The sequence below is a fragment of the Eschrichtius robustus genome, chromosome 20 (assembly GCF_028021215.1).
Source record: "Eschrichtius robustus isolate mEscRob2 chromosome 20, mEscRob2.pri, whole genome shotgun sequence".
Lineage (NCBI taxonomy): Eukaryota > Metazoa > Chordata > Mammalia > Artiodactyla > Eschrichtiidae > Eschrichtius > Eschrichtius robustus.
Window position 1 is genome coordinate 6,975,501 of NC_090843.1, and position 18,117 is coordinate 6,993,617.

General features: G+C 55.3%; 2 protein-coding genes across 6 annotated transcripts in view; both read left to right on the forward strand.

Moving 5' to 3' along the window:
- Positions 1 to 5,026, forward strand: part of OTOP2 (otopetrin 2) — a 30,581-nt gene extending 25,555 nt beyond the window's left edge. For all 5 annotated transcript variants that reach the window (XM_068529528.1, XM_068529526.1, XM_068529529.1 and 2 more), the window contains exons 7-8: positions 1,499 to 2,376; positions 4,235 to 5,026. In XM_068529528.1, coding sequence (XP_068385629.1) covers positions 1,499 to 2,376; positions 4,235 to 4,405 — 1,049 coding nt within the window. In that variant the 3' untranslated portion in view covers positions 4,406 to 5,026. The remainder of the gene's footprint in view (positions 1 to 1,498; positions 2,377 to 4,234) is intronic.
- Positions 5,027 to 7,610: 2,584 nt separating this feature from the next.
- OTOP3 (otopetrin 3) lies at positions 7,611 to 17,530 on the forward strand. Its single transcript, XM_068530982.1, has 7 exons — positions 7,611 to 7,623; positions 11,320 to 11,817; positions 11,908 to 12,044; positions 13,172 to 13,230; positions 13,513 to 13,631; positions 15,352 to 16,166; positions 17,360 to 17,530. The coding sequence occupies exons 1-7, from the start codon at positions 7,611 to 7,613 to the stop codon at positions 17,528 to 17,530; spliced, it is 1,812 nt and encodes a 603-aa protein (XP_068387083.1).
- Positions 17,531 to 18,117: the final 587 nt, after the last annotated feature.

The window sequence follows — 18,117 nt, forward strand, 5'->3', positions numbered from 1 at the left end:
TGGAGAAGTTTAGATGTGGGTGGCCCAGGAGGAAGAGCGTAGGGGAGCATTTTTTCATCCTGGACAGTACAGCCTTGGTCCCACTGTCCAGGTCTCCATCCCACCAAAGAAGGGATTCATACTCCAGGAAGAAAGGGCAAGAGTGATCAAGGTAGAAAGAGGGGAAGGGAGGCAGCGTGGCTCAATGGTGGAAGCGTGGGATCAGAAGGGAGTGCCTGACAAGGAGGAGAAAGTAGAAGTAATAATCGCGATAACGACGGTGACAATTCACTGAGCTCTATATGTCAGGCACTGTGCCAAGTGTCTTAAGCACCATCTTACTTAACCCTTGCAACCTCCCTATGAGATGGGTACTATTAGTATTCCCATGTTATGGATGCAGAAACTAAGGCATAGAGAGGTTAAGTAGCTTACCTGAGGTCACAGAGCTGGAAATTGGAGAACTAGGGTTGAGACCCATCTTTGCTTTGAACCAATATGCTATGCTGAAGAAGAATGAGCCCACAGTCCCCCTGGTCCTGGTGCTCTGGACTTCTCTAGCCCCCTCTCCCCCCTGCCACCAGCCAGGATCAGACTAGATGACCAAGTCCACCTGGACCTTGCCTGAATACACACGCACACCCAGTATGGGAGGGTCCAGGAATGGAAAGCATGGATCCAGGCCTACAGGAGATCCCAGCCCAGCAGGACTGAAAAGGGCCATTCTTCACATACAGAGGGTTCCTGAGGATGGTTAAACCCAGCCCAGGGAGGTGGGCGACCTTATGTGCTAGGGCTGCACGACCCTACATGCAGAGAGGTACCTGCCTCAGGCGTGAGAGTCACGTCATTTGTGTCAGCTCTGCTATCACAAGCCACTTTCTCTGAGTGAGGCTCAGTTCCTTCTTCTGCAAAACCAGCTGAGATAGTTCTGGGGATCAAAAGAGCTGTCTGCCAAGGCCCGAGGAATCTTACAGAGCAGAGCACACTCTGGATGCAGGATGAGATTCCTATCAGTACGGTACAAACCGAAGTGACAGGAGGTCACGGTTGAGATCTGGGCACAGCAGCTGCTTTCTGGCTGAAGCAGATGTTGGGGAGAGCTAAGAGGCAGCTTGAATTTTAAGGTTTGTCAAGCAGGCCACCTTCTATTAGGACCAGAGCCTTGCCTATCTTGGGCAGCCAGGGGTCATTACTGGTGGGGAAGGGTTGGGAGTGTTTTTCTGCAGGAATGGGACAGGATGAAGCGGGCAGCTCCGTAGTTCAGATTTTATTTTTCTTAATCGAGCCCTGGCTAGGGTTTACTGGTGTGTCCCACAGTTTCTGGCACATAGTAGGTGCTCAATAAATATCTGTGGCATGAACGAACGTGCCAGGCCCTGTGTAGGCATTTGGAATACGGTGGTGACGGATAGCAGCCCTGCCCTTCCAAAGGTCACAGTCTAGGGGTGAGGTTCTTCAGGTGGGGGCCTCCAGGAAGGTGGGAGGGCAGTGCAGCTCCGCGTCCCCCTCTCCACAGTGGAGCGTGCGGGCAGCCCAGTCGGAGAAGTCTGCTCCTGCAACACGGCCGTCTGCCAGATCTTCCAGCAGGGCTACTTCTACCTGTACCCCTTCAACATCGAGTACAGCCTCTTTGCTTCCACCATGCTCTACGTCATGTGGAAGAACGTGGGCAGGCTGCTGACCTCCTCTGCCCATGGCCACAGCCACACCCCGTCCCTGCTCAGCCTCTTCCGGGAGACCTTTTTTGCCGGCCCGATCCTGGGCCTGATGCTCTTTGTGGTGGGTCTGGCCGTCTTCATCATCTACGAGGTCCAAGTGAATGGGGAGAGGGGCCGCGCCCAGCAGGCCCTGGTCATCTACTACAGCTTCAACATCGTCTGTCTGGGGCTCATGACCCTGGTCAGCCTGAGTGGCTCAGTCATCTACCGTTTTGACCGCCGGGCCATGGACCACCATAAGAACCCCACGCGCAGCCTGGACGTGGCTCTGCTGGTGGGTGCCGCCCTGGGCCAGTACGCCATCTCCTACTACTCTATCGTGGCTGCAGTGGCGGGCACACCCAGGGAGCTGCTGGAGGGGCTCAGCCTGGCCCACGCTCTGCTCGTGATCGCCCAGCACACCTTCCAGAACATTTTCATCGTTGAGAGCCTCCACCGGACTCCCCCTGGGGCTGAGCCTCATGGTACTCCCCCCAAGGAGCCCTGCCACGGCCTCACCTTTGCCAGCCCGGACACCCTCCACACCTTGCCTGCCTGCCCACCCGCTCCCAGGCTGGTTGGCCCCAGCCCAGCAGGACCTCAGGGAGCAGTGAGCGTCACCTCGGCCCCCAGGGGCCACTGGAGATGCCGGTGCTTGAAGGACATTTCTCTGTTTCTCCTGCTCTGCAACATCATCGTGAGTAACTGGGCAGACACGGGGGTGGGCTGGGGGGAAGAGAAGGCCGAGGAAAGATGCTCTTTCAGGTTTGTTCACTTGGCCCTCTCTGTCTTGCCCCCCAACCCACTCGAGCATTGTCTGGCTCTCTAGGAAAGGAGCAGGTTCAGGGAGAGTCAGGTGCAGCCCCGGGGGCGAACAGCATCTCAGGGAGCACAGGGAGAATGAGATCCCGGCATTCTGGCATCTAGGCAGAGCTGGAGGGGTCTTAGGGAATGCTGACGTGCAGGCTGGGAGGAGGTGAGACGGAGCTGAGTGGGGGCCCTTGCTCCCGGGTGGGAGGTGTGACTCTTCCCGGGACCTTGTGACCAGCCTGCTTCTTAGAATAATCGGAGCAGCGACAGGAAGTGGCAGAGACCAGCATAAGCGTGAGGGGTCTGTCAGCAGAGTGCAGTGGCGGGCTGGCCGGGAGGGAGGCATCCACAACAGTCGCCCCCTCCCCGGCGACTCAGCAAAGCCCCTTTCCAAGAGAAACTCCTCTGTATGGCAGCAGACTTCACCCAATACAAATATACACCCTGTACGAGAACACTCTTTGTGAAGGTGCATCCCAACAGAGAAATACTCCTAGTGTAGCTCCAACCTAATAGAGAAAGGCCCCAGTGTAGATATAATCCCCAGGAGGGAAATCTCTAACAGAGAAACATGGAGCCCTGTGAGTACATCCCAGAGAGAGAGCACACCTCAGTGAAGTTTTGCTCAATGTAAAGACAGTCCTTTTAGCTATAACCTCTGGTAGAAAAATACCCCTAATATAGAAAACAGCCTTAATGTGGGCATATCCCAATATAGAACACATCTCCAGAGGGGTTCCACCCCCGTGGGGTCTACATGAAATACACGCCCTAATTGAGGTGCATCCTTGGTGAAGTCCCCACTGCCAATATTGCCCCTCCTACAGGTAACTTATTTAAAAAAAAAAAAGAGTCGTCACCCATCTCTGACCTACCAGTAGAAGCAATAAAGCTCAAATCCTCCTCCTGTCTTGGGCCACTTTTGGTGCGGCCCCCAGCCTCGGCACCCCCTCACCTTCTCCCAAGGCCGAGCCTACAGGCCGGGAGTCACCTGGGAGGCCGCTTTTGCTCCAGGTGTCTGAGCCTGCATCAACTCTGAAGGCATCATCTCCAACTCCTTCATTTTATAGGACAGAAGCAGGCTCAGATTCGGGCTGTGCTGTGCCCAAGGATGTGATACATTTGCGGTGGGGGGAGGGGCGTTCGCCTAGAAGCCTTTATTCTTTGCCTCACACCCCATATGTGAACTATCTGAGCTCATAGCCAGGGATGAAGCAGGATTTCAGCTTCAACCTCCTCCCAGACCCGGGAAGGGGGTGGGGTGCGGGGCCAGAGCTGGAGAGCAGACCTCATAGAGGGCCGGGCTGGGGGAGCCTTCTGGCAGGATCCGGAACCCCTGCCCTGGGCCTGTGTGATTCTACCATCACCACCCTGCACACATCTCTCCAGGAGAGAGCTACTGATTTAGCCATTTATTCCAAATTCTCACAGCATCTATTGAGACTTCTCCTCCCCTTCCCCAGTCCCACAAGTGGGCCATATTGAGGGTGGGAGATATGATCACGGGCGGAGCCCTAGGCTGGGGGGTAGGCAAGTTCAGTTGGGCACATTTATTGAGCGCCTTAGTGAGTGCCAGGCCCTGCCCAAGATGCTCGAGGTCCCCACTCAGCAACACCCAGCCCTCGCTGTCCACAAAACCAGAGGGCTGGGACCCCCATCCTGCCCCCACCCCACCCAGCAAAGCCCACGGAACGACCCACTGGCACGAGTCCGGGCCAGGTCCTGACACCCCTTTGTCCCCACAGCTGTGGATCATGCCTGCCTTCGGGGCCCGCCCTCACTTCAGCAACACCGTGGAGGTGGACTTCTATGGCTACTCCCTCTGGGCAGCCATCGTCAACATCTGCCTGCCCTTCGGCATCTTCTACCGCATGCATGCTGTCTCCAGCCTGCTGGAGGTCTACATACTGTCCTGAAGCCCCGCTAGAGACATGGGGAGGAGGGGCTCAGCTCGTGCACCCACCCAGAGACCCCCGGGGAATGAACCCCAGGCTGGCAGTCACTATGCCACGTAACTACCCATTCCCCCGCCGGCCCCAGAGTGGAATTTTCACAAAAGTTATTTTTCCAGGATAGTTTTTAAATCACAATCAGGACATGCATATCCCTGGGGCGTGGGGCAAGCGGGGGAGGAGGACCTCTCCCTGCACCCTTTCTAGGATCAGGCAAGATCTGGAAGTGTCCTAGACTCTAGCTCCACCCCTACCCCAGCCCCGTGTCCTGGCCAGTGCTGCCGCCTGGAGCTGGAAACCAATAAACCTGATGTTCTCCCTGCCCCACCCTGTGACCACTTTGTGTCCAGCAGCCACATCTAAGATGATCACAGGAGGGGGTCTTGGGGTCGGAGCTGCAAGGGCCCCGGGAGATATTCAGGTCTCAGGCTTTTCTGTGGGTGAGCCAAGTCTGAGTCACAGACTAGTTACAGACTCGTACCTGGGTGGCTGGGAGGGGCTGGGCGGAGTACCCAGGCTGCCACCTTCCTCTTCGCTTTATCCTCAAGTGACATATACATTTTTTAATGTATTCCATGACACATGAAAGATTAGGAAGGACTCACCTAATCCAACTACGATTTTACAAAGAAGAAAACTGGGGCCCAGAGAGGTAAAGTGACTTGCCCACAGTCACACAGCGAAAGGGAGCCAGTGCCTTTCTACTAAGAATAATAATTTTCAAACATTTTTCATGCATCAGCGCTTTTGTTTTCCCCTCAAATGAAACATTTCAGGAACGCAACTTCAATTCATAGGCTGTTATAATTTATAACAGGGCTGTTACAGCTAAACAGGGCTTGGGTGGCACAGATTCTCAACGCCTGGGCCTCCTCTTACCCACAACCCCACTCCCTGCGGTCCCTGAGGCTCCTCTCCAAAGCCCTCTGGCTTCTACTCCACAAGAGATATAGAGATGGGGCGACTGTGAAGCTGGAGAGATCCTGGCAGGGCAGAGGGTGTGGGATCTCACTGCTTTCCCAGCCCTTCGACCCTCTCCGAAGCCCCTCAATAAAATGGTTTGATCCAAAAAAAGGTGGGGAGAGGGGATATAGAGGTGGACTCAGAGAGACTGAGGAAGTCAGCCGGTGCAGAGAGAGATTGAAAAGGAGGCACCAACAGCTAGAAGGGGAGGCGGAATTGGTGGCCAGCGAGTCAGGTGAAGGGGCACAGGCTGGGGTGGGGCCTGGGGTGGGAGGAGATGGCATTTTGTGCGGGAGCGTGGGAGCAGTCGCACCTGGAGCACAGGGCACTTTAGAGGAAAATGTGCCAGGACCCCCCCAGCAGGATGAGGTGGGCAGGTCTCAGAGGCTGCAGGAAGAACTGAGGAGGGCCGCAGGGGGCGTCTCCTGCCGTGTCAGAACCGGGTCTCTTTCGCCCCAGGTTCACGTTTGCCTTAGGGAGAGAGAGCTTGCGGCAGGGCCGGGCCTGGTGCTCCGTGGGGTACAAGAGAAGGTGACCCCGGATCTGTGGGGGAGGGTCCATTCCCTGCTGGGCCGCCAGAGGCAAGTGTGGCCTGAACCCTACACGGCCTCTATTGCGGCCTAAGGACATTGCACCCCGACCTACCCCGGAAGCGGGCCTGCTCGTGGGTCCCCTGACCCAGCGCCCCGCGCCTGCACCGCCTCCGGCCCCGCCCGCCTGTCCAGCCGCCTCGCTATTGGCTGAGCTGTCCGGGGAGACCCCGGCGGGGTAATTAACGAAGGATTAATGAGAGCCCCAAAGTCAACAGAAAAATCAATGGGCCGCGGAGCCCGAGAGGCGGCTGCGCAGTCCCGCGGAGGCAGGGCGTCGGGGGCATCGGTCCGGCCCAGGGGCCTCACCCGGGCAGACGATCCGCGCTGCGGTGGTCAGCCGGCGGCGATGCCTGCCCAGGCCTCAGGTAAGGCTCCCCGGCGGCTCCGTTACGGCCGGGAGCGCCCTCTGACCCCTGGAGGAACATTCCCGAGAGCCCACCCTCGACACTCACACCTACTCCGCTCCGAAAGCGAGGGTCAGAGACCGGGGGCTGCAGGGACTGGGGCGGGAGGGCGAGATGACGGGAGGAAGGTCAACCCTTGGTGACCCGAACGGCGGCCCCCCTGTGCCCCCACGCCGGCTCCGCACCCCGTCTCCTTTCCGCGGGCGGGGGGCGCGCAGGGGTCAGCAGGGCACCCCCCGCCTTAGCCGGGTCCGAGCGCGCACAGCGGAAAGGGGGCGCCGAAGCCGGGAAGAAGCTAAAAGCCCGGACGGCTGGAAAAAGGGGTGTGGGGCTGGGTTGCCGGGATGCCCAGTCAGAGGCACCCGTGAGGTGCCTGTCCCAGGCCTCGCAGCCCCTCGAGTGGCTCGGAGAGAAATCCCGTAGCTCCGCGACCAGCGCTCAGCAGCATCCGTCGGATCCGGCCAGGCGCCGCGCCCCGACGGCTCTGCAGCTTTCATCACTGGCTCTAATCGCGACCCACAAACCAGCTTGGTGTCCGGGCCCTCCCCTGAACTGGCGTCGCGCGGAGGGGCGAGCCAGAGGGTGGCGGATTCCTCCTTGTCACTCAGGGAGCCCTCACCCTCTTCCCGCGACCCCTGCTTGCCCATCCCCGCACCCTTCCCAGCGGAGGACCCAATCCTCCACTTTGAGCGCTCCCTCTAGCGGCCGATGGAGGGTTGGACCCGGGGGTGGGGGCGGGGAAGATAGTCAAGGTGAGGACCCTGGAGGACAGGACCTTGGCCTCCAGCGTCCTCTCTAGGCCTGCAGTCCAATCAAAACTTGCCCCTGTAATTCACCAATAATCCCGATCCTTCCGGCCTCTCCAGGACCTGGACAGAACAGGAAGGAAATGCATAAACAGCTAACACTGAGAGCGTTCTCTATGCCAGGCATGTGTCTACATGCATTTACATGTGTTAAATCATTTAATTTTGAAAAATCCCCATCAGGTTGGTATTATGCCTTAACTCCTTCATTTACTCATTCAAGAACTCTTTATTGAACATCTACTATGTAACGGGTACTATTCTATAGTCGTGTATCTGTTTACAGAGAGGAAACTGAAGCACCGAAAGTCTAAGTAGCTTGACCAAGATCACACAGGTAGTAAGTGCCAGAATTGGGCACTAGGCTATCCTCCTGCCTTGGGGTAGATTCTGGGAAGGCGAGATGGGGCAGTCAGGTTTGGGAGAAAAGGAGCAGGGGGTTGTCCCTGTAAGCTTCAGATGTGCTCAACCCGGGTGGGGGAGCCTGAGAAGAAAGACAAAGATCATCTGGAAAGTCGCCTCCACTGGGCCAGGATGCAAAGGGTTGGATGGGAAGGGTTTCTGTCCACGGCTCTGGTGCTGAAATTTCCCCAGAAAATGCCAGAGTCAGTCAGCTAACATTGGTTTAGTGTCCTGCCTGTGCCATATACGGGGGATGAGGTAAGCAGGAGCTGGTCGCTGCCCACCAGGCACACCCACAGCAGTGCACACCCGCTCTCGATAGATGTTTGGGCAAAGGGAGAAGTCTTCCCAGAAGCGCTTGAGATGGGTGGTGAGGATGGGCAAGAGCCACTGGTGGAGGGTAGCAGGAGAGGCAGAAGGAAGAGCAGGCTCCAGGAGTGATGGAGGGGGGCCTGAGACATGGGGAGGCCTCTGGCTGGGCCTGGATGAATGTGGGGAGCAGGTGCCTAGAGTGTGACAAGGGGGCTGGACAAGGAGGGGACAGAACTGGAGCAAGCATGACGTGGAGGACTGGGAAGGGGGGAAGCATTGGTAGAATCTTTAAAAGAGTACCAAGTTTTATTATTCTATTTGCCCCAGAAGAGGACCTTAGGAGGTATAAATATTGGGCAGGTTGCACATTGGAGAATGGGGGCCTGAAGAGGCTGCATTTTAGAGCCAAATGTGCTGAGGGTCTTCTGGTAGTTACATAGGGGGATGGTCTAAAGGTCAGAGTCCAAAGGGAGAGACAGAGCAAATCACAGCTAATTAAAATAGAGCATGAACACTGATGTGTATAAAATTGATGACTAATAAGAACCTGCTGTATAAAAAAATAAATAAAATAAAATTCAAAAATTTTTAAAAATAAATAAAATAAAATAAAATAGAGCATGATATGGGACTTCCCTGGTGGTCCAGTGGCTAAGGCTCCGCACTCCGAATTCAGGGGACCCAGGTTCGATCCCTGGTCACAGAACTAGATCCCACATGCCGCAACTAAGAGTTTGCGTGCCGCAATTAAAAACAAAAAGATCCCCCGTGCTGCAACTAAGGACCCGGCGCAGCCTAATTAATTAATTAATTTAAAAAGAAGTAAACTTAAAAAAAATAACATAAAATAGAGCATGATAGGTGATGCTTCAGCAACAAGCATGGGTGCAGTGGGGGTACCAAGAGGGGCACCTAGTCCAGCCTTGGCGAAGGGGTTCAGGGGAGGCTTCCTAGAGGAGGTGGGGCTCCACTGAGTCCTGAGGGCACACCACAGTCATCCAAGGGGCAAGTGGGTGGGCATGATGGGCAAAGGGTAGGGTGTGGGCAAAGACAGGGAAGTGAGCAAAAGCAGGAGCATTCTGGGAACTAGGCAACAGGATGGCATGGTCCATGGGCAAGGGAGTGGGGTTCTGAAGACAGGGCTGGAGAGGAAAGTTAAGGCCAGACCAGAAAGCAACAGCAGCTACCCTGCCTTGATCACCTTGTGTATCCCAAGCCCATACTAAGCATACACTGCCTTGTTTCATTTTGAAAGGCCATACAGGCCATGCTAGATAGTTTGGACTCTATAGTGAGGACAGTTGGTTGCCTTTGCAGGGGAAGGAGGGGAAAGGTACAGTGGGTAGGGAGACCAGTCCAGGAGAGAGAAGAGGGAGCCGTGGACCAGGGTTGTGCTTGTGGTAAAGAAAAATCTCAGTCCTTGAGCTGGAATGCACAGGAGTGAGGGGAGAGGCAAGGCAGACATGTGGTTCCCTGCTGGGAGACATGGGGATGGAGACTCCACTTGCTGAGACAGTGAATTAGAAAGCAGGCCTCCTGCAGCCCGGACAATGGGGACAGTGTGCACTTAGGACCCTGAGCCCAGAGCACCAGGGATGCCAGGGCAGCAGCAGGACCAAGGGAGAGCACCTGGGACAGCAGGGGGTGGTGAAGGAACCTTCCCACCAGGACAACACCCAGAACCAGTGGGGCATCCCTGCACTCCAGTGCAGCTTTATGAGTACTCAAAGGGCCCATGGGGGAAGTGTGCTGGACTCCAGGAAGGGGTCCTGAGCTGCAGGTATGGGGTGACCCAAGATCTGGGTCCAAGTGAAGGGTAACAAAGGGGTCGGCCTGAGTGAAAGCTTGGGGCAAGTGAGAAAGTAGCAGGAGACACTCAGGGAAAGAGAAGGGTCAGGATGGTGTTCCCCATGTTGAGCTGTACATTCATGAGACTTCAAGGAGTTGAGGGAGGGTACAGATGGAAGTCAGTTCTATCAAAGCCAAGGGCGTGGGACTTCCCTGGCAGTCCAGCGGTTAGGACTCTGCGCTTTCACTGACGAGGGCACGGGTTCAATCCCTGGTCAGGGAATTAAGATCCCACAAGCTGTGCGTCACAGCCAAAAAAAAAAGAAAGTCAAGGGCATGGCATTCATGCTCATCCCAATGTGTCCCATGCTCATGGCAGACATTGCCAATCAATCTCAGAACTTTTTCCTTAAGCCTTTAATGTGCTTTAAAATTAACTTTAATTACATAAGTAATGTTTGTTTGTTTGTTTATTTTTTGGCTGCATTGGGTCTTCATTGCTGCACGTGGGCTTTCTCTAGTTGCAGCGAGCGGGGACTACTCTTCCCTGCGGTGTGCGGGCTTCTCATTGCAGTGGCTTCTCTTGTTGAGGAGCACGGGCTCTAGGCACTCGGGCTTCAGTAGTTGTTGGTCACGGGCTCTAGAGCGCAGGCTCAGCAGTTGTGGCGCACGGGCTTAGTTGCTCCACGGCATGTGGGATCTTCCCGGACCAGGGCTCGAACCCGTGTCCCCTGCATTGGCAAGCGGATTCTTAACCACTGTGCCACCAGGGAAGTCCCAGTAATGTGTTTTTTTTTTTTTAAAAAAAAAAACTAGAACATTAAACCTCTCGCAATGCTAGTGCCCTCCTCCTTTCCCCAGAAGAAACTCCTATTGTGAACTTGATGGGTGTCTTCTAGATCTTTTAAAAGTAATTTTAGGGACTTCCCTGGCAGTCCAGTGCTTAAGACTTTGCCTTCCAATGCAGGGGGTGTGGGTTCGACCCCTAGTCAGGGAGCTAAGATCCCACATGCCCCGCAGCCAAAAAAGCAAAAAACATAAAACAGAAGCAATATTGTAACAAGTTCAATAAAAAGACTTTTTTAAAAAGTAATTTTATATACACCCATATGTACCTAAAATAGAGTATTATCTCAGATCATAGCATTCTTTCCCACCAAGCCCACGCTCAGCCTCAGGATCCTTCTCAACCCAACACTCTAGGCAACCACTGCCCAACTAATCAGAGTCAGAACAAGAGAGGACACCTACTTGCTCTCCCTGACTTGAGGAGTGAATTTCCTTCCAGAAGACAGAGGGCACAAACTGCCTTTTGGTGGTGAAAAGTCACAGCCTTGGAAACTGCCCAGTGGCCAAGCACTGTGCAGATACCCCTGGCTGCCTTGACAGACATCATTATTCCACCTTAAGATCAAGCACTGATGCAGGAGGATAGGGGTGGGGGGAAGGCGGTCCTCAAGCCAGTCAAAATAAATCCTATGTTTATGTGGGGCACAGAGGGCTTCCATATCCCCTGGTCTGTCTGAATCTTCTCGGGTCCTGTAAGGCAGATGGTGCAGCTGCTATTATTTCCAATGTCCTGACCAGAGAGGTTGCTTAGCTTGCCCTAGGTCCCACAGCGGTTGGAGGCAGAAGCGGAATTGAGCCCGGGACGGCTTGGCAGCCAACCAGAACCCTGTCTCCCTCCCCAGCCCCTACTGAGGCTCCACCCATGGCCTCTCCAGAAGCACAGGAGACTGGAGAGACCCCGGCCAAGGAGAACCAAGTGGCCACGGGGGCCGAGCAGACAAGGGCCCCCGCCTCGCCCCTCAAGAGGTCCTGGCTGGTGCGGCACTTCTCACTGCTGCTGCGCCGGGACTGGCAGGCCCAGAAGGCCGGGCAGCTCTTCTCGGGGCTCCTGGCCCTCAACATGGTGTTCCTGGGCGGAGCCTTCATCTGCAGTATGATCTTCAACAACGTGGCCATCACGCTGGGGGACGTGTGGATCCTGCTGGCCGCGCTGAAGGCCCTGGCCCTCCTTTGGCTTCTCTACTACACCGCCAGGACCACCCGCCGGCCGCAAGCCGTGCTCCACCAGGACCCGCACGCAGGACCCGCTTGGGTGCGGGGTGAGTGTCGGGGCGCCTGGGTGGATGCAGAGGGGTGGGGAGGGAGGGCTCTTTCCGGGGGAGGTGCCAACGGCCCCCTGGCCCGGCCAGGCTCCCTGGTGCTCTTTGGCAGCTGCACCATCTGCCTCAACGTCTTCCGCGTGGGCTACGGCATGAGCCACATCCAGTGTAAGTCACAGCTGGAGCTCATCTTCCCGGCCGTCGAGATCATCTTCATCGGCATCCAGGTGACCCGCCTCTCGCACCCCCTCGCCGCATGCATACACACCCCAGCCTATGCCTAGAAACAGCCACGTCAGCAAATACCTACACGGCCCAGAGTATGTGCACACATACCACAGCGCCCCTCCACGCCTGCCTCTGTGTGCCCACACCCGTGTTACCTACATGTGCCAGCGTCAGCACACACACTGTGTCACTGAAACGCAGCACCTATAGACACACTTGCCTATACGTACCTGTGTGTACCTAAATCTACACCCCCCGGATATACTGTGCTACTCTCTTTTTTTTTTTTTTTTTTAAATACTATTTATTTATTTATATTTTTGGTCGAGTGGCATGTGGGATCTTAGTTCCCCAACCAAGGGGCCCCTTGTGTTGGAAGCATGGAGTCTTAATCACTGGACCACCAGGGAAGCCCTACAGAGCTACTTTTTTTTTTTTTTTTTATTCATTTATTTATTTTTGGCTGCGTTGGGTCTTCGTTGCTGCGCGCGGGCTTTCTCTAGTTGCGGCGAGCGGGGGCTACTCTTTGTTGTGGTGTGCGGGCTTCTCATTGCAGTGGCTTCTCCTGTTGCGGAGCACAAGCTCTAGAGGCACGGGCTTCAGTAGTTGTGGCATATGGGCTCAGTAGTCGTGGCTCGCAGGCTCCAGAGCGCAGGCTCAGTGGTTGTGGCGCACGGGCTTAGTTGCTCTGCAGCATGTGGGATCTTCCTGGACCAGGACTCAAACCCGTGTCCCCTGCATTGGCAGGTGGATTCTTAATGCCACCAGGGAAGTCCCCAGAGCTACTCTTAATGAATCTCCAACTCCCTCCTGAGTTCCCGATCTGCAGGCATTGTGCTATGTGTTTTGTTTGCATCACCCTTTTTATTGCCCCAATAAGTAGGCATTCCCCTGATAGACATTTTAGTCCTATTTTAGAGCCGAGGAGATTAAGGCTCAGAGATGTTTTTCCACTGGCCCAAGACCACACACCGAGGAAACACTGGAGCCACGAATCCAACCCAGGCTTCCTCACTGTCCCTTCCACTGTAAACACACACATGCAACTGGAACACACGCCCCATAGTCCCACCACCAACCTTCGCCCCACCCCTAGCCCCTGGGCTCAAGGCCCTTTCTCTTTCAGACCTGGGTGCTCTGGAAACACTCTAAGGACTGCGTTCAGATCCAGACCAACTTCACTAGGTAAGATGCGGGCACCTTCTCTCCTTCCAACAACTCCTGGGATACCCCTGTCCCCCACTCATGCTGGCCCCCCAACAGCTTCCCTGGACAGCGTGGCCCTGGGGCTATCGGTTGGTCTGGGAATGGGTCCCGGGTAGCCCCTAGGGCTGCCCCTCCTGAAGTTCTAATGGCAGATGGCATCTGGCTTTGGGAGAGAGTGGTCACCCCAAAGGCAGTGATGGTGAACGTGGGGCACCCGGGAAGCCGGCTAGGCTGTGTGGCAGAGTGTAGCACCTCCTCCAGGTGTGGCCTGATGCTGACGCTGGCCACGAATCTGCTGCTGTGGCTTCTGGCCGTCACCAACGGCTCCACGCACCATGAGATCGAGACTGAGCTCAGCGCCCTCGTGGAAAAGTTCTCAGGTACAGGGGAGACCGTGACTGCCCCCCGATCCCTGAACGTACACACACACACACACACACACACACACACACACACACACGTGCGTGCACGCTACACTCCCTCAAACAGGTGAGGCTCAATGACTCTGCAGAATTGGGAGCAAGCTCTAGAGGCCAGATCACGACTAAACGGAAACTGACATTTGCCAATGGTACCCATCCTGCCCCCATTCTGGGCCTGCCCCATCAGGTGCTGGCACTCTGCAAGCCCACTCCAGGCATCCATCTAGCCATCAGTAAGCTAACCACTAATCCTGGCTGAGCTATTCACTGATAAGTCCAGGTATGCACTCTACCCCTGGTATTTGCATTTTACTTGGCAAGAAACTAAAAAGCCTTCAAGACTGAAAGGAATGTCTTCCTAACACAGTTGTAGGTACCTGGACATATAAGGAAGAACAGAAGATTCCTGGGCAGAAAGAACTCCTTGGATTTTTCCATGTACCCAGTGCCCTACCTGTCAGTTTGTCCTTAGAGGCCATGTCCCGTAAACCTACATGGGAACATTGCTGTCTGTGGGATTCAGCCACACCTGTATGTATACACCTCCCCCCGCCCCGGGCGGCATCACCATCCTGACCTGTGTACAGCCAAGCCTTCCCAGCAGACTCATGCATTCACACATCCGTTGCATAAATCTCAGCATGCCTGTATACCGTGGGCATTCTTTATGCTCCAGATCCATTTTTCAGAAGACCTGTGCAAAGAGAATTTTTGGCAAATGACATCATGGATTGCTTATTATTAAACAATTCAGGCATACAGATGAGTAGAAGGACAGGACATACCCATCACCTAGATGTAATAATTATTAACATTTTGCCATATTTATTCCAATATGTTTGCTGAATTACTTATGTTACAGAAATACTGGCATTTCATCTCAGAATATTTCAGTATGCATGTCTTTAAAATAATATATTTCCCTACATTAGCACAACGCCATTGTAATTTCTAACAAAATGCCTTAACATCATCCCCATCCTCTGTATCAGTCTATATTCGACTTTCTCCAATCAGCCCATGAAATGTCTTTTAAAGATGGTTTGTTCAAACATGCAGTACATTTGGTGGCTCAGTTAAGTCTCTTTTCCCCTAATGACATTGAGATTTGTCAGGGTGCTTCCTCGTGGTGGCATTTGACTTGTTCCCAAATCCCCTGCTTTTCCTAGAAACAGGAAGTATGGACCAAAGTGCTGATTAGATTTGGGTTAAGCATTTTGGACACCAACATTCCACAGCGGATACTGTGTGCTTTGCAGGGCACCTCATCACAAGGCAAGATGTCTGGCCCACAGGGGATGGTCCAGGTGCCTAAGCTTGGCATCTGAGGTCTAGAATCCCTTTGTCAAGGAATGACCATCCTGGGGACTTCCCTGGCGGTCCAGTGGTTAAGACTCCACACTTCCACTGCAGGGGGCACGGATTCGATCCCTGGTCGGGGAACTAAGGTCCCACAAAAAAAAAAAAAAAAAAAAAAAAAGAATGACCATCCTGTGATTTCTGACTTCTCTCTGACTTCTCTCTCTTGGCCTCAGCTTCCACATCTGTAAAATGGGTGGCTGGGTCCCTTCCGCCTCCTGCCATAATCCAGGAGGTGAACAGATTGATTTGTGCATCTGGTTTCCTCAGAGCAAGGCCCACCTGAACGTCTGTCCCCTCCTGCCCTGCCCCCTCCCAGGCAACAACACCAACACCTGTCTGTGCCTCAACGTCACCATGTGTGAGGTCTTCCAGAAGGGCTACCTGATGCTCTACCCCTTCAGCACCGAGTACTCCCTCATCTGCTGTGGCATGCTCTTCGTCATGTGGAAGAACGTGGGCCGCCGCCTGGCACCCCACACGGGCTCCCACCCCAGCACCCCACCCTTCCACCTGCATGGGGCCATCTTAGGGCCACTGCTGGGCCTGCTGGTCCTGGTGGCAGGCACGTGCGTCTTCGTGCTCTTCCAGATCCAAGCAAGTGGCCCTGCCATCGCGCGCCAGTACTTCATCATCTACTACGCCTTCTATGCAGCCGCACTGCCCACTATGAGCCTGGCGTGCCTGGCGGGCATGGCCATCCATGGGCTGGAGGAGCGAGAGCTAGACACGCTCAAGAACCCCACCCGCAGCCTGGACGTGGTGCTGCTGATGGGCGCGGCGCTGGGCCAGATGGGCATCTCCTACTTCTCCATCGTGGCCATCGTGGCCACTCGCCCCCACGAGCTACTCAACCACCTCATCCTGGCCTACTCGCTGCTGCTCATCCTGCAGCACATAGCCCAGAACCTCTTCATCATCGAGGGCCTGCACCGGCGCCCGCTCTGGGAGGCAGCTCCTGAGAGCCTGGCGGGGAAGTGGGAGGCTGAGCCTCCCCGCAGGGGCTCCCTGCTGGAGCTGGGCCAGGACCTGCGGCAGGCCTCGCTGGCCTACATCCACTCCTACAGCCACCTCAACTGGAAGCGGCGGGCCCTCAAGGAGATCTCACTCTTCCTCATCCTCTGCAATATCACAGTGAGTGGCGGGGCCGGGAGGCATGGGAGTGGAGCTGGCAAGGAGGCCCCAGAAAGCCTCACTCAGGAAGGAATGCATTCATTGTGCATTGACTGTCCCGAGGGCGACTGGCTTGTCCCTTTGATTGTCAAGGACACAGTCCCGTTTCCAACTAGCTTGATGCTGCTTGAGAGTAGGAAGTGTCCCCCAGCTCCCTGCCAGGTGCCTGGCATGAATGAATGTGCCAAGCATGTAGCTAAGTGCTATTTACAAACATACATATAGGATTTCTACCCTCGGGGAGCTTACTGCTTAGCTGAGGAGACACAGGGGGACCAGTTAGAGAATTACCAAATAATTAATGGTCCACTGACTTGAGTCAAAGGAAGAGATCAGAAGGTGTCTGTTTTTCTAAAGAATCTCTAGGGGAAGGCATTGACAATGACTGCTCAGTGCCCGGCGGCTGCTAAGTTCCAAGTCCACCTTTCCGTGCATCTCTCTGAATCATCACACTAACTCCATGCAACTGGCACTATTACTGTCCCTATTTAACAGATAAGCAAACTGAGGCTTAGGCTGTTTGACCTGCCATGTTCCCACAGCCTGCAAGTGGCAGTCCCGGGACAACTCCAGGTTGTTTTAGCCCATGCTGGTAATAGCTGTGCTGGAGACACCTCAGAGGGTGAAACCTCTGGTCCAGACAGAGCATCATAAGTAATAAATTGGCCCTAAAGTGTGGTCGGAGCTCAGAGAAGGAAGTGTGGGCCCAAGTGGCCAAGGAAGGCTTTGTGAAAGTTTGATCTGGGCCTTGAGAAATGGGCAGAATTTGGACAGGAGGCAGGGTCAGGGTGGGGCGGGCAGAGAGTCATGACAGCGGAAGAATGAACCCAGAGCAGAAAAAGGTGATGGAAATGAGGGCCCAGGGGAGCCCAGGTGGAACAGGTTGTACCGTGGTGGTGGCAGCCTGGGGTCTCAGGATCCAGCTGGAGTTTAGGCTGGCCCCAGGCAGGCCAAGGAGGGGGCTGAGGCCTTCTGTGGGATGGGGTGAGGGGGATATAGGGGGAGAGGGGCTGGTTCTGAAAGCCTAAGGGTGAGGGGCTGCTAGGGTGGGGGGTATGCTGGAGGAGCTGCAGGTTCTGGGGCCGCCCCTGAGCTGAGGGCCTTGGGGGATGGGAGAGCCCCTCCCCCACTCATCAACCTCCTCTCCCCCCCAGCTGTGGATGATGCCCGCTTTTGGCATACACCCGGAGTTTGAGAACGGGCTGGAGAAGGATTTCTATGGCTACCAGACATGGTTCACCATCGTCAACTTCGGCCTGCCTCTGGGGGTCTTCTACCGCATGCACTCTGTCGGGGTGCTGGTGGAGGTCTACTTGGGGGCCTGAGAGTGCCCAAGAAACCCACCCCCTGCACACCCCCGAAGTGCCAAGGCTGGGGAGAATGTAACCCAGATGCCCCATTCCAGGGGGACCTAGACCAGCCTGGATTCCGCAAAGCCTCCTCCTCCCCAGAACCTCACTGGGGTGGGTGGTCACCGCAGCCCAAGGCCAAGGGCAGGGCCTGGACACGGAGCTCTTAAGGCCCACACCCAGGACTGAGCACATACCTGCCCCCCGCTCACCACCACCATCAGCGCAGCCCCAGGAAGCCCACACAGCTACTCTCGGGGACGGTCAGCCCTAAATGATCCGGGGAGTCTGGGGAGGGGCACCCCTACCCAGCCAGGCCTTGGGGGTCTGCCTCCTGCATGGTCCAAGCTCAGCCCAGGACATCTGGAAGCTCGCAGCTCGGCAGGCAGCCCTGCCCTTCTCTCCCCACACACCCTGTCTCCTAATGAGCTGGTTAATTAGCTGCCAGGCAGGGTTCAACAGCTCTCTCCCGCTGACATAAACCCTGTTTGTTTGATCGATTACATTCTGGCTTCGTGGCATTTTGTTCCCGGGGACAGAGCGGGCACTCTGTGTATATGGTG